Source organism: Chiloscyllium plagiosum, unplaced genomic scaffold, assembly GCF_037043375.1.
Source record: "Chiloscyllium plagiosum isolate Xiang-an unplaced genomic scaffold, Cpla_swu_hap1 HiC_scaffold_16, whole genome shotgun sequence".
NCBI classification, from domain to species: domain Eukaryota; kingdom Metazoa; phylum Chordata; class Chondrichthyes; order Orectolobiformes; family Hemiscylliidae; genus Chiloscyllium; species Chiloscyllium plagiosum.
Genome location: NW_028270154.1, coordinates 28,793,877 through 28,807,197, shown reverse-complemented (window position 1 = coordinate 28,807,197; position 13,321 = coordinate 28,793,877). Strand labels below are relative to the sequence as shown.

Below are 13,321 nucleotides of genomic sequence, written 5' to 3'. Positions count from 1 at the left end.
CCTCAACCTCCTCATCCAAGTCATTTATAAAAACTACACAGGGCAGAGGCCCAAAAACAGAGCCCTGCGGGACCACACTCGACACTGACCTCCAGACAGAATACTTTCCATCTATAACCACTCTCTGCCTTCTGTCAGCCAACCAATTCTAAATCCAGATAGCCAAATCTCCCTGTATCCATACTTCCTGATTTTATGAATGAACCTACCACGGGAAACCCTATCAAATGCCTTGCTGAAGTCCATATACACCACATCTACTTCTCGACCTTCATCGACCTGTCTTGTCACCTCCTCAAAGAACTCAATAAGATTTATAAGGCTTGACCTGCCCCTCACAAAGCCATGCTGACTGCCTTCAATCACACTATGCTTTGCCAAATAGTCATAAATCCTATCCCTCAGAATTCTTTCCAAAACTTTGCTGACTAGCCTTTCTATGACAAGCCTTCTCAGCACTCAGCTGATGGTAACCAATAATTCGGCCCAGGTAAGTTTTTTATGTTAAAAAATATGTCCGCCACCAGCGATCCTATGCTGAATGCCGACTGCACGTTCTCACCCTTGAATTTTTTTTCAGCCTACACATGGGCAACAGAAAGCCAGTTCTTAACAATTAAAAAAATTATTTTGTTTAACTTTATTCACCTATTTTTTTTTAAAAACATATTGTCAGGTTTTTATCAGTTTATTCAAATGTTTTTCGATACTTGGTTACTGTTACTGTACATGCTTCCGGGTGTCAACAAACATGCCTTTCTTTTTAAAGTACATCTTCCTCGCAGGCCAGGATGATAACAATAGCCTTATATGCCCAAAGAGTGTCTCCTCCTCTGATCATCCACTTGCCGAGCCCACTTAATTCCTGTTTCTTACCTTACCAAAACATAAGTTGCCTATTGTTAGTGTTGTGACTGTTTGCCCCTTGTACGCCCTTTTCCTTACCAAGTTAAAATAGGTCCTGTTGTAGTGTCAGAACAAGCTTTCTCCACATATGTAAAACTATGGAACTGACATTAAATAAGTTATAGCAATTCATTTGACTTTGCAATTGTAATACTATATAATTTTGCTTTACAAACAGTTTTGCTTCCTACCCACCCTACATACTTGTTGTGTGTCACTGTCTCTATTGTCTGCTGCAAGGATTGGAGCAGTTCTGGGCTGCAAATGCAGCATTAAAGCTTGCTTCCTCACTGCCTCCTCAATTGTTTTCACATCCTACAGGGCACACATTCAGAGTGTGACAGAATATACTCCACTTGCTTAGTTGAATTTAAGTAGCATGACACCATTCAGAAAATAGCAATCGACCTGATTCATTAGCCTAAACAACCGGTTGCTATGCTATTTATGTTTTGTGGCAACAATGCGTGCTGCCAGTTGATGCAAAATCAACTCACCAAGCATTTGACAGTATTTCAGAATTCCTTGGACATTACCAACTAGATCAAGGTCAAGTTTATGAGAACATTAACGCTGACAGGTTTTTTTTCAATTCTCACATGGCTCTGCATTTGACCTATATTGCCATTACTCATTATTAATTAATCAAAGGCAGAACTTTGTGTGGAATGCCAATTTTGGCAACCACCCATCTACTGTGTTATGGCAGTGAGCTTGTTGGTGCATAGGAAGATAATGGACTGAGCATCAGCTGCACTTTAAGTGCTGCCTCCTGTCAAAAATGTGCCAGGCAGGCCTTGTAAAATCCAGCCCTAAATGTTTGATCTCTATTCTGTGGGAGCATCTTTACCAAATGGACTGCAGTAGTTCAAAACAAAGGCCGATCACTACCTTCTCAGGGCCAACTAGAGATGGGTAATAAATGCTGTCCCAGCCAGTACTGCCCACTTCCCACAAATGAATAAAAGAAAAGTAATGTGTGAACTGCTGACCTAGTCAGCAACATCCAACTTCAAATTAAAGTAATAGTTCTGAATAAATGCAATCTGGTTGCACAATAATTCCTGACTGTGACATATTCCTAATATTCAACAGAGAAAGGAACAATGGGGAGAGGTTATTGCCACTTGTGAATGGTAACAAAGGGTGGAACAGGATTGTTTTCATAAAATATGTAGATATTCTGAAGTTTTGCATGATTAACATTGATGTTTAACACACATTTATGTGAAATAATACAATCCTGCATGTGATGATGTTATGCCTTTAACATGTTTATGTTGTCCTTAGTTTTTTTCAAGAGGGGTCGTAAAGGCAGAGATTCTGACATCTCTGGAAATATCTACCTAAAAGGCTTTTAAGTTGCTTTTTCTAAACATTTGTACAATGAAAGGGGAGTGGCCAATTCTCCCAGTTCAGGGTTTTGTCTAGTTTTGGATTAGTTTTAGTTGGAGACTCAAAGAAATAGCTCCGTGCTGATCCTCTCTCTCTCTGACATCTCTCCTGAAAGAACCTGTATTTGATTTTACGTTTTTTTTCTGAGGGGATGTTTATGGGATGTTGCAGGAAATCAATACAGCTCTTCCTTAAGTTGTGATAACATGTCGGTTGGGTTTTCAAATAGTTATGTTATTCTAAATTGGGTTTTCTTTTGTTCATGTGTAAATAAATTCTATTTTGTTTAAAACCAAGTGGTTTGACCACTGCATCTCTCCTGGAATATCCACCTTACACCTGCTTAAAACAACTAGGAATGTTAGGGTCTGGGCTACTTTCTCAAAATGTTTTGAGGGGGTCCGGCCTTGTCGATAACATGCAATAGCAACAAAGCCAAATGAACCGAGGTTCAAGATAGAGGTCAAATTTGGGACGTGTGCCAAGTGAGGGAACTCATTTCTTTAAAAAAAAACTGTTGGATATTTAGTTTTGTCAGTGCCATCATTGGAAGAGAAATCACTTTGCCATGAAGTTACAGAGAGTGCTCGGGGGAATTAAAACAGATAGTGCTGTAACAGTTCAGCATATCTTGCTGTCGAGAGAGAAACAAAATTAATGTTTTGAGTCTGATATAAGTCCTTTATTAGATCTCTGATTGGCCACCTCACTCTCAGCCACCTTCCCTCCAGCCCTACCTCCTCTCATTTATCTCCCCACCCCCTCGGCTCACAAGCCTCATTCCTGCCCAAAACATTGATTTTCCTGCTCCTCAGATGCTGACTGACCTGCTGTACTTTTCCAGCACCCCACTCTCGAACCTATTTTGTGGGTCCAACCACCTGCTTTCTCAGCTCCAGTGACCCATGTCAGACAGCCCAATATTAACTTGGTCTTTCTCTTCACAGATATTCCAGATATGCTGATTTTTTTCCAATAATTTCTGTTTTTACTTCCACTTTCCAGCATCTGTAGTGTTTTGCTTTTATTTACAGTGCTCAGAAGATTACATTTGCAGAACATTAAAGCTAGTAGATGTAGATGAGAATCCACATGATAAAATGAGTTCTATAAATAGAAATTACTTCAGGTATTCCAGTGAGTGTCTGTTTTTAGCCTTTTCAATGGCCTACATAATACTATTGCACACATAATATTTTCTGGGGTGGGAGTTTTGTCATGAAAAGCCTAGAAGTGTACCTAGTAATTAAGAAAATTGTCAAATTCTGTACACAGTCTTACCTTAAATTGTGTGAGTAGCTGACTAGTGAGCAAGTTTAACTAGTAAAAGCTATATTCAGAACTGATATTCAGAACTTTTTCATACAAAGAATGATCAATTTCCAGATAGAGCAGTGAAGGCTAAACTTCAAAGTCTTTTAAGAGAGAATTAGATTTAGTAATCATAGGACTGCATAGTCTTTGGGAATAGATTAATCATTGTAGGCTGAATAGTTTTACTCATCTTTAATTGCATTTTGATCTTATGATTGAAGTTATGCTCTTGAATTACTTGAACCTTACTTCTGGGTATTGAATAGATGGGATAGTGTTCTTGGTAGGGAATGTACACGGCCTTTGGAAAGTGGAGATTTGGCTATCGTTTCATCCTTCATGATATTTTATATCTTTCTAAATAAAAGATTATACGTTCAATTTAAAACACTGCTGACTTAATAGAGTAATGAAAAACATTCTTGCAATCTAATTTCTAGATGGCTATCCCAAAGATGAAATAATATACCAGTGGGCAAGGTATCGTTCTGTTATCTTTGGAGAGCCACGTTTTTGGAGGCTGTATCAATTTGCATTTCTTGGATTGAGAAATACAACAGATCTTGTCAGGACTACTTCTGGTAAGTCACTTTCTGAAACTGACAGCTCGCAAAATAGGTCTTCCTCCTCCCCCCAGCCGTCATGGGGGTCATATTATTGAAGTTTATGCATGCTCTAACAGAGAAATTTTGAGAACTGTGGATGATATTTCTTTTGGCAGAATATTGGTAACCAGATGGTTTATCCTGTTCAGTTTTATTTTATTCTGTTGCTGATAAACTTGGTATTTACAACTGGAAATATTTGTAGTCATGAGATGAGATGTATAACTTGGGAATATACAAGTCAACTGGTACGGTCAAAAGCTACAGGAAACCATCAGAAAATAGCATCCTACTTTAAACAAATGTCCATTATGTAAGGTATCACTCGTATTAGTTTAGTACACCTTTCTTTTGAAGTTATGTGAAGTATGTTTGATTTTCTTTGTTGTCAGATATGATAGGCATCTGCAGACTTAATATAAAATGTGTTGATATAAAACTAATGGAATTGAATAAAAATGCATGAAGTAAAACAAGATAAATGAATATCTTCCACATCTGAAACCTTTGCTTGGGTGGAAGATCAAAATGATTTTGAAATCAAGTTATATTTCGTTGACTTTAAGGTAAGCATTGGCAAAGATTTCCAAAGGAGAAAGTGAGGACTGTAGATGCTGGAGATCAGAGCTGAAAATGTGTTGCTGGAAAAGCGCAGCAGGTCAGGCAGCATCCAAGGAACAGGAGAATCGACGTTTCGGCCATTTCCTGAAAAAGGGCTCATGCCCGAAACGTCGATTCTCCTGCTCCTTGGATGCTGCCTGACCTGCTGCGTTTTTCCAGCAACACATTTTCAGCAAAGATTTCCAATGCACAGTTACAAACTGTGAATAACGATAGAGAAGTCAGATGTTATAAAATGACAATTATCTGTAAAAGCTATGTAGAGCTTTCATTCCTCATTGGCAGGAAGGGGAGGTACAGTTGTATCCAACTGCTGCAAAATTTAAGAAAAGGAATGAAAATGGATGGAACACCCAGGTGCTCAAAACAACAACTGTAAACTTAGCTGTATCTAAACTGCAAGATCCTCTCGATGAGTATCTAAGGTGTTGTGTTAAAATTTGGAGCAATGTCCTCCAGATTAGTTAAGCAACTGTCTGACACAGAATCATACCTTATGGACAAACTCTGAGATATCACCATCATTGTCCTGTCCCACTGGCAGGACACACTCACCAGAGCTAATGTCACAGTGGGATATAGTTGGGAAGAGGGTGCCCCTAGAATCTGCAGTATTTTCTCCAGACCCCATCAAGTCTCATAGCATCTGGTCGATCATTGGGGTGGTAGGAGAACCATTGCTGATTCCTATCTACTTCACCCTTGCTTGATAAAGCTGAGTTTCTCCATTTTAAACATGACTTAGAGGAAACATGGCGGTGATAACGCTGTAGAATGTACTCTGGGTGGACAACATCATTATCCATCACCAAAAATGGTTTGATAGCAACATTATTGATCAGGTTGGCCAAGTTCTAAAGGACACAGCAGTTAGACTAGGTCTGCAGCAGATGGTGAAGGAACCCACAAGATAGAAAGACCTACTCGACCTCATTCCCCACAATCAAACTGTTGCAGATGAATCTGATTGTAGCAATCAGTTAGAGTGACCACTGCAAAACCTTTGTGGAAACAAAGTTCCATCTTCACATTGAGGTTACCCTCCATTATGTGGAGTTGCATGAGCAAAATGTTAAATGGGACAGACTTTGAACAGATCTAGTAACTCAAAACTGAACATCCATTAATTATTGTGGGTTATCTGCAACAGGAAAACTGTGTTCAAACTCAGGGCCAGCATATTCCACATTCTACTATTACTAGTAAGCCTGCTGATCAACCCTATTTTAAAGAACATTGCAGGATGGCGTGCTAGGAGGATTAGCAAGCATACTCATACATGAGATGTGAACCTGGTGAAGCTGCAACACAGGGAAGCTGGCTTTCAGCTGGGTGTCTGGCTTTCTCCTCCAGTAAATGATATGCAGTTTAGATGGACTGGCCATTGCCCTGTTAATGTGTAGGGATGTACAGGCTAGGTGGATTAGCTATGGTATATGATTATGAAAATAAAGTGGAGAAGTGTGTCTGGTTGAGATGCTTTTTGGAGGGTCAATGTGTACTCAATGGGCCAAATGGCCTCTTTCTGCACTGTAGGGATTCTATGACAACCTGCATACCAATAGGAGAGGCAGCATGCCATAGACAAGGCTAATTAGTCCTACAACAAATGGATTAGATCTAAGCTCTGCAGTTCAGCTACATCTATTTGTGAATGGTTATGGGCAGGAGACTGTACAAATATTGACATGCTCAATGACAGAAAAGTATAGAACATCAGTGAAAATGATAAAGCTGAAGCACTTGCATTTTCAGACAGAAGTACCAGTGGCTGACCCTTTTTGTCTCCCTGTGGACATCTCCAGCATAATAGATGCCAGTTTTCAGACAGTTTGATTCACTCCATGTAATATGAAGAAATGGCTGATAGCACTGAGTCCGGAACAGGTTTTGGTTTTTGACAACATTCCAACAATAGTACTGAAACCTTTGCTGTCCAGAATTTGCAATACTCCTAGCCAAGCTGTTCTGGTACAACTATCGCACTGATACTGCTGAAGAAAGTTCAATTCTTGTTGTACCTGCTCATTGATGCTCATTTTGGCTTCCATCAGGGCTGCTTGGCCCCCGCCAATGCAGCCTTGATCCAACCATGACCAAAAGAGTGAATCCCAGAAGTGAGGTGAGAGTGACTATCAAGGCAGTATTTGACCCGGTATGATGTTAAGGAGTCAAATCAGAGGGAAAATTCTGCATTGGTTAGTCATACCTACCAAAAAAGAAGATGGTTCTGATCATTAGAGTTCCGTGATCTCGGTCCCAAGCCATTAATGCTTTACTGATGGCCTTTTCTCCATGAATATTTGCTGATTTCACAATGTTCAACATCAGTCTCAGATGCTGAAGCAGTCTGTCTTTATGTGCATCAAAAACTGGACAACCACCAGGTTTGGTCTGATAAGTGATAAGTGACATTCATGCCACACAAGTGCCAGGTCGTGACAATCACTGAGAAGAGAATCTAACTATCTCCACTTGGAGTTTAGTAGGATTGCTACTACTGAATCGACCACCATCAATTTCTTGGCAGTTACCCTTGACCAAAAGCTGAAGTAGGCCAGCCATATAAATACTATGGCAACAAAAGCATGTTAGGTGCTGGAAAGTCTAAGGAGAGTAACTCCATGTCTGTCTCCCCAAAACCTGTCCACCAGTTACAAGACACAAATCAGTAGCTTAATGGAATATTTCACACTTGTCCAGGATGAGCACATCTCCATCAACACTCAAGAAGCTTAATATATAGGACAAAGGAGCCCATTTAATTGGCACCCCATCCACCATTTTTCTGCATAATTCCCTCTACCACTGATGAGCAATGGCTGCTACATGTACCATATACAACAATGCAATGCAGGCTCCTTTGACAGCATCTCCTAAGCTCACAAGGCTAGGGTAGCAGCCATGTTGGAACTCAGTATCTGCTATTAACCGCCCCTCCCCCTCCCCAAGCCGCCTCCACCCCGCCAAGGCATAGACTATCTCAACATAGAACTGTTCTTTTACTGTTGTATGATGAAAACCCGAGAACACGAATAACACTGTTGGTATACCTACATTCAAAGAACTACAGCAGTTGAAGAAAGCAGCTCATCACCATTTTTCAAAGTGCAATTAGCAAGGGGCAACAAGTGTCCACATACCATGTGGAAATAATGAAATAAAAGTCAAATCATGGTGGAATGCTTGCCATCAATATGCAGTCTTACTACCCAGTAGGTGGAATTTTACTGGTCTGGGGTTCTCTCCTCGTAGGCAAAGAGCCACTATCTGTACTATGCTAGTGCCCTGATCGTGCCCTTTTTGGACTTAGTCCTGTTGGGTATAATGCAGGTTTCAGAGCCATGCTGCCAGAAGTCCTGGCCATTCCTCTTTGACAGTGCCACCATGTCTGGTGGCAGTTGCCAGAAATGCATCCAATAGAGCCCAAGATTTTCAAGGAATGCCATGCTAAAGATGAGTGAGAACAGAATAAAGATTATGGGATGGGTGTGGTGGTAGGGTGGGTGCATAATGATGTTGCAGCCAAAGACAGGAGCTGGCCTTTCAACATCCCATCCCACCATCCAATGTTGGGACTCTTAATCAGTCCCAGAGTTAGTTCCTTGGATGCTGCAGTCTTGCTCCATAAAGTATGCAGGGGCTCTTAATTGAACATAATGGTTTTGTTAGCAGCAAATCATTGAACCTTACTGATATTCTGCTACTATCATGAGGAATTCCCTACTGCACTTTAACCTAATGGGGGTAATTTTGCCACTTCATTGAATCATAGAATCATAGAAAGCTTACAGTGTGGAAATAGACCATTTGGCCCAAGTACACACTGACCCTCCGAAGACTAACCCAACTAGACCCATTTCCCTAGATTTACCCCTTACTAATGCACCTACCCTACACATCCCTTAACACAATGGGAGACTGACCCAGGGTTTTGCCTGTTAAGTGGGCCCAGTCATCATGGTTCCCTCTAAATCAGGCAAGGTTAAATTCTATCCAATGTCTGCGAATCAAAAGAAAATCGTCCTGAATTTAATATGATTTTCTACTGTCCCTGAGCTAACAAGTTTTGAAAGTTTTCTATTTACAATGCTGTGCTTTAACCTAAAGATTTTCTAAAGGCAATATTGAAGCCATAATTAATATCATATTTAATGCTGAGTTGAGAAAGTGTTAAAAAAATTATTTTCTCATTGTGTCCTCCACACTATTTTCCCCCTCTCCACTCTGATGTTTATCGCTCTCGTTCTCTGCTTTTACATCTGATGCAGTCTATTACTTTGGTTTAACCTTTACACTTTAAAGTTTAAATGCCTTGCTTGTCTTTGTCTCACTGTCAGTAGTAGACAAACAGGAGGCTGGAGGAGCACAGCAAGCCAGGCAGTATTTGGAGGTGGAGAAGGCCAATGTTTCGAGTATAACTCTTCTTCAAGAATAGGGATAGGTGGAGGGGATGTTGCAAATGAGGTGGGGAGGGGAGGAGAAGAGTTATGGGTGGGGAGAGGAGGCAGAGTGGTGAGGTGGTAATAGGTGAATACAGGTGGTAGGTATGACTTGGATGGCCAATAGGAGGAATGAATGTGGTAGGTTGCTGGAAGGAGGGATTGGTCAGAGGGATCGAAAGGAAGGGGAGAGGATGGAAAGGGAGTTGGGGAATGGGTGTGAAGGTGATTTGAAATTGGAGAACTCAATGTTAAGTCCTCTGGGCTGTAGGGGTTGTTTCTCCAATGTCCGATTCGCTGTGGCAATGGAGGAGACCAAGGATGGTCATGTCAGAGAAGGAGTGGGAAGGGGAATTGAAATGGGTTGCAATTGGGAGGTCAGGCTTACCTTTTCAGGCCTGGCTGAGATGCTTGGCAAAATATACCCTTAGTTTACGTTTGGTCTCACCAGTGTAGAAGACACCACGTTGGGAGCAGCAGATACAGTAAACTAGGTTGGAGGAGAGGCAGTTGAACCTCTGTTTCACCTGGAAGGACTGTTTGGGTTCTGGGTGGAGGGGAGAGGATGGTGTACTGGCTGGCTTTGCATCATTTATGGTTCCAGGGGAAGGTACGGGCTGTTTCGGGGGGGTTGGTGGGGGAGAGTGGCACGAACCAAGGAGTGGCGAAGGGAATGGTCCTTGTGGAAGGCAGAGAGGGGTGAGGAGAGGAAGATGTTCTTGGTGGTGGGGTCCAGTAGGAATTGGTGGACGTATTTGAGGATGATACGTTGGATGCGTAGACTAGGGGGGTAGAAAGTGAGGACAAGGGGGACATTGTCATTATTATGTTTGTACAAGGCCCGATATAGAGAAGTGGAACAGGGAATGAAGGAGGTGCATTGGAGAGCTGTCTAGATGACAAAGAGGGAAAAGCACATTGCTTGAAATATGTGGACATCTGGGGTGCATCGGAGTGGAACGTCTCCTCGCCAGAGCAGATGCGAAGGAGACAGAGGAATTGGGAAAACAGAATGGTGTTTTTTCAGGATATAGGGTGGGAGGAGGTGTATCCAGGTAGTTATAGGAGTCTGTGGGTTTGTAGTAAATGTCAGTCTGTAAACTGTCACCGGAGACGGGAACAGAGAAGTCGAGAAAGGAGAGGGAGCTGCCCGAGATAGACCAATTGAATTTGAGGGCAGGGTGGAAATTGTTGGCAAAGTTGATGAATGCTCCAGTTCAGCTTGGGTGCAGGATGCAGTACCTATGCAGTTATTGATGAAACAGTGGAAGAGTTGGGGCACAGTACCTGTGCATGGAGTGAAGAGCGACTGTTTGACGTGGCTGACAAGCTAGTGCCTTTTACACTTGCCCATGGCCATCCTCTGGATTTGGAGGAAATGGAAAGAGCTGAAGGAAAAGTTATTGCGGGTGAGGATTAATTCAGCAAAGCGGAGGAGGGTATTGGTGGAGGGGGACTGAATGGTCTGTTGGAGAAGAAGAAACTGAGGGCTTGCAGGCTGCCATTGTAGGGTATGGGAGTGTATAGGGATTGAACTTCCATATTGAAGATGAAGTGTTGGAGGCCGAGGAACAGGGAGTTTCTGTGGAGATAGAGGATATGACTGGTGTCCCGGGTGATGGTGGGAAGAGCCTGGACTAAGAGGGAGAGAATGAAGTTGAGTAGGAAGAAATTAGCTTGGGGCAGGAGCATGCTGAGATGATGGGTTGGCGGGGATGGTTGGGTTTGTGGATCTTGGGGAGAAGGTAGAACCAGGCAGAGCGGTGCTGGGGTCTATGAGGTTGGAGACGGTGGAGGGGAGATCACCAGAGGTGATGAGGTCACGGATAGTGTTTCACTGACACCTGGATTATGCGTTCAGTGGAACATGTACTGATGCTGACTCATCTTAAACAATCTATTACTAATCAGACAGAAGCTGTTTTTCATTTTCATAAAATTTTCATTTAAGATCATTTGTTAGTGTAAACAAATGACAATCACTTTAGAGTAATTTGCATTCACACTGTCCTTATAAACAATCAAACTATCTCATAATATAGACACTAGGTTAATTAACAGATTGCCTTGAATGCCCTCTTCATTTTAAGTGGTTACATTTCTTATTTCTCAATTACCTTTTTTCCAACCATTTCATTGATGTATACTTAATTTTCATTGATGTTCAATAACTACCTCCAATCCCATTACAGAAATCGTATAAACATTTCTCATGATGTTCACAGACTGATGGAAACTGACTCTGATTTGAGTTTGCTGCGGTTTTGCCAAGGCAGAATGAAAAACATTAATAGGGTTTCTAGAATGAAATACATGCTGGTTAATTTTTAATTGTTTCAACTGAGCCCTTGAATTCTACCCAGCTATAAGGCAGTTTATCCGCTACTTTAATTCTTGACTGGGACCCAAACTTTACCCTCATCACTTTCCATGCACAGATGTTTATCATAGTCTTGGCCTTGTTACATTGCTTATAGCTTTAATTATTTGATCTCTTGATTAAAAATATCTGAGTTTTAATTTGGAATTCCTCATTGCTTAATTATCTGTCTTGGGAATTTTGATGGTTATATGCAGTGTGCATCAAGAAGCTTGCATAATTTCCATACCATGTAATATCACCGCACTGTAATTCTTGCACTGTCTTTATATGGTAGTATTTCTAAGCAATGAATGCCACAGCTTGGCATAATACCCACACTGAATCATATTCGAGTCGCTGTTGATATCATGGCTCAGACAACTTCACTTGTAATTCAAAGCTTCAGAACTGTATCTACTTGTTTTACAGCCTTTTCTCACAGCTCTATTTTTAGAAGGTTATATTGTTTTGTCAAGACTGCAGTATTCACAAGTTGGTTTGTTCAATGAGGCCTAAAGTTAGAACTTAAAGATTTTGAGTTTTTGAACAATCAACTGATTATTGACAGTTTACGGAACATAGAGCTACACATTTTCATAAATTATTAATACACACCTGTATGTATCTATTTTACATAGTCTTAATACAGTTTTAGTGATGTCTAATCAAAATATATATCAAACATCATTGCAATATTTAAATGGATAATGCGTTTTTTATTTTGTAGTTAATTGTACTCACTAGTTCTGTGCTTTTTGATAGTGATGTAAACTACACAGGATAGTGTAAGTTTGGGGAGATGTTGGGGATAAAGCAATGGTAAAGTCATAGGTTTAGTAATCTAGAACCAACTATAATGTACTGAGGGCTGGTGTTCAAGTCTCAGCATGGCAGATGGTGAAGTTGAATTCAATTTAAAAATATCTAGAATAGAAAGCTAACCTAATGATAATCATACAACCACTGTTGACAGCCATTTTTTTTAAAAATGGTTCACTGATGTCTTTCAGGGAGGAGAATCTGCTGTCTCTACCAGGTGTGCCTTGCATGTAACTCAAGGTAGACAAGCAAGAGTCTGGAAGAACACAGCAACTCAGGCAGCATCAGGAGGTGAAGAAGTCAACGCTTCTGGTGTAACTCTTCTTCAGTCCCGAAGAAGCGTTACGCCCGAAACAGTGATTTCTCCACCTCCTGAGGCCACTTGGCTTGCTGTGTTCTTCCAGCCTCCTGCCTGTCTACCTTGGATTCCAGCATCTGCTGTTTTTTTTTGTGTCTTGCATGTAACGCTCAGCAATGTGGCCGATTCTTAATTACTATCTGGATAATTAGGGATAGGCTATGAATGCTGTCCTGATGCCTTCAGTATTGCCCTCATCCGAGGACCGAACTTTTAGATAACTTTAAATATGCCAAATAATACATAGCTTTTTGCAGTCCTTCAAAGAGCATAAATCCATTGTTTTATGTTTAAATAGATTTCTCAGTCTGTGGAATGGAATTTGGAAGGGAATGTTTTTAATTATACTGTTGTGAAGTATGCAACTTACACTGCTACATGTTATTAACACTAGCACAGGTAAACCAGCACAACCACTAGCACTGACAGGTTATGAAATATAACAATACAGTGATGGTGCCTGAAGTATGTGGAACCTTATCCCATGCAGGTTATTACA

The 13,321-nt window shown here is 41.0% G+C and overlaps 1 protein-coding gene across 4 annotated transcripts in view; it reads left to right on the top strand.

The window, feature by feature from the left end:
- Nucleotides 1–13,321, top strand: part of LOC122556555 (gamma-aminobutyric acid receptor subunit gamma-2-like) — a 130,841-nt gene that overhangs the window by 32,128 nt on the left and 85,392 nt on the right. For all 4 annotated transcript variants that reach the window (XM_043703348.2, XM_043703347.2, XM_043703343.2 and 1 more), the window contains one exon: nt 4,056–4,196. In XM_043703348.2, coding sequence (XP_043559283.1) covers nt 4,056–4,196 — 141 coding nt within the window. The remainder of the gene's footprint in view (nt 1–4,055; nt 4,197–13,321) is intronic.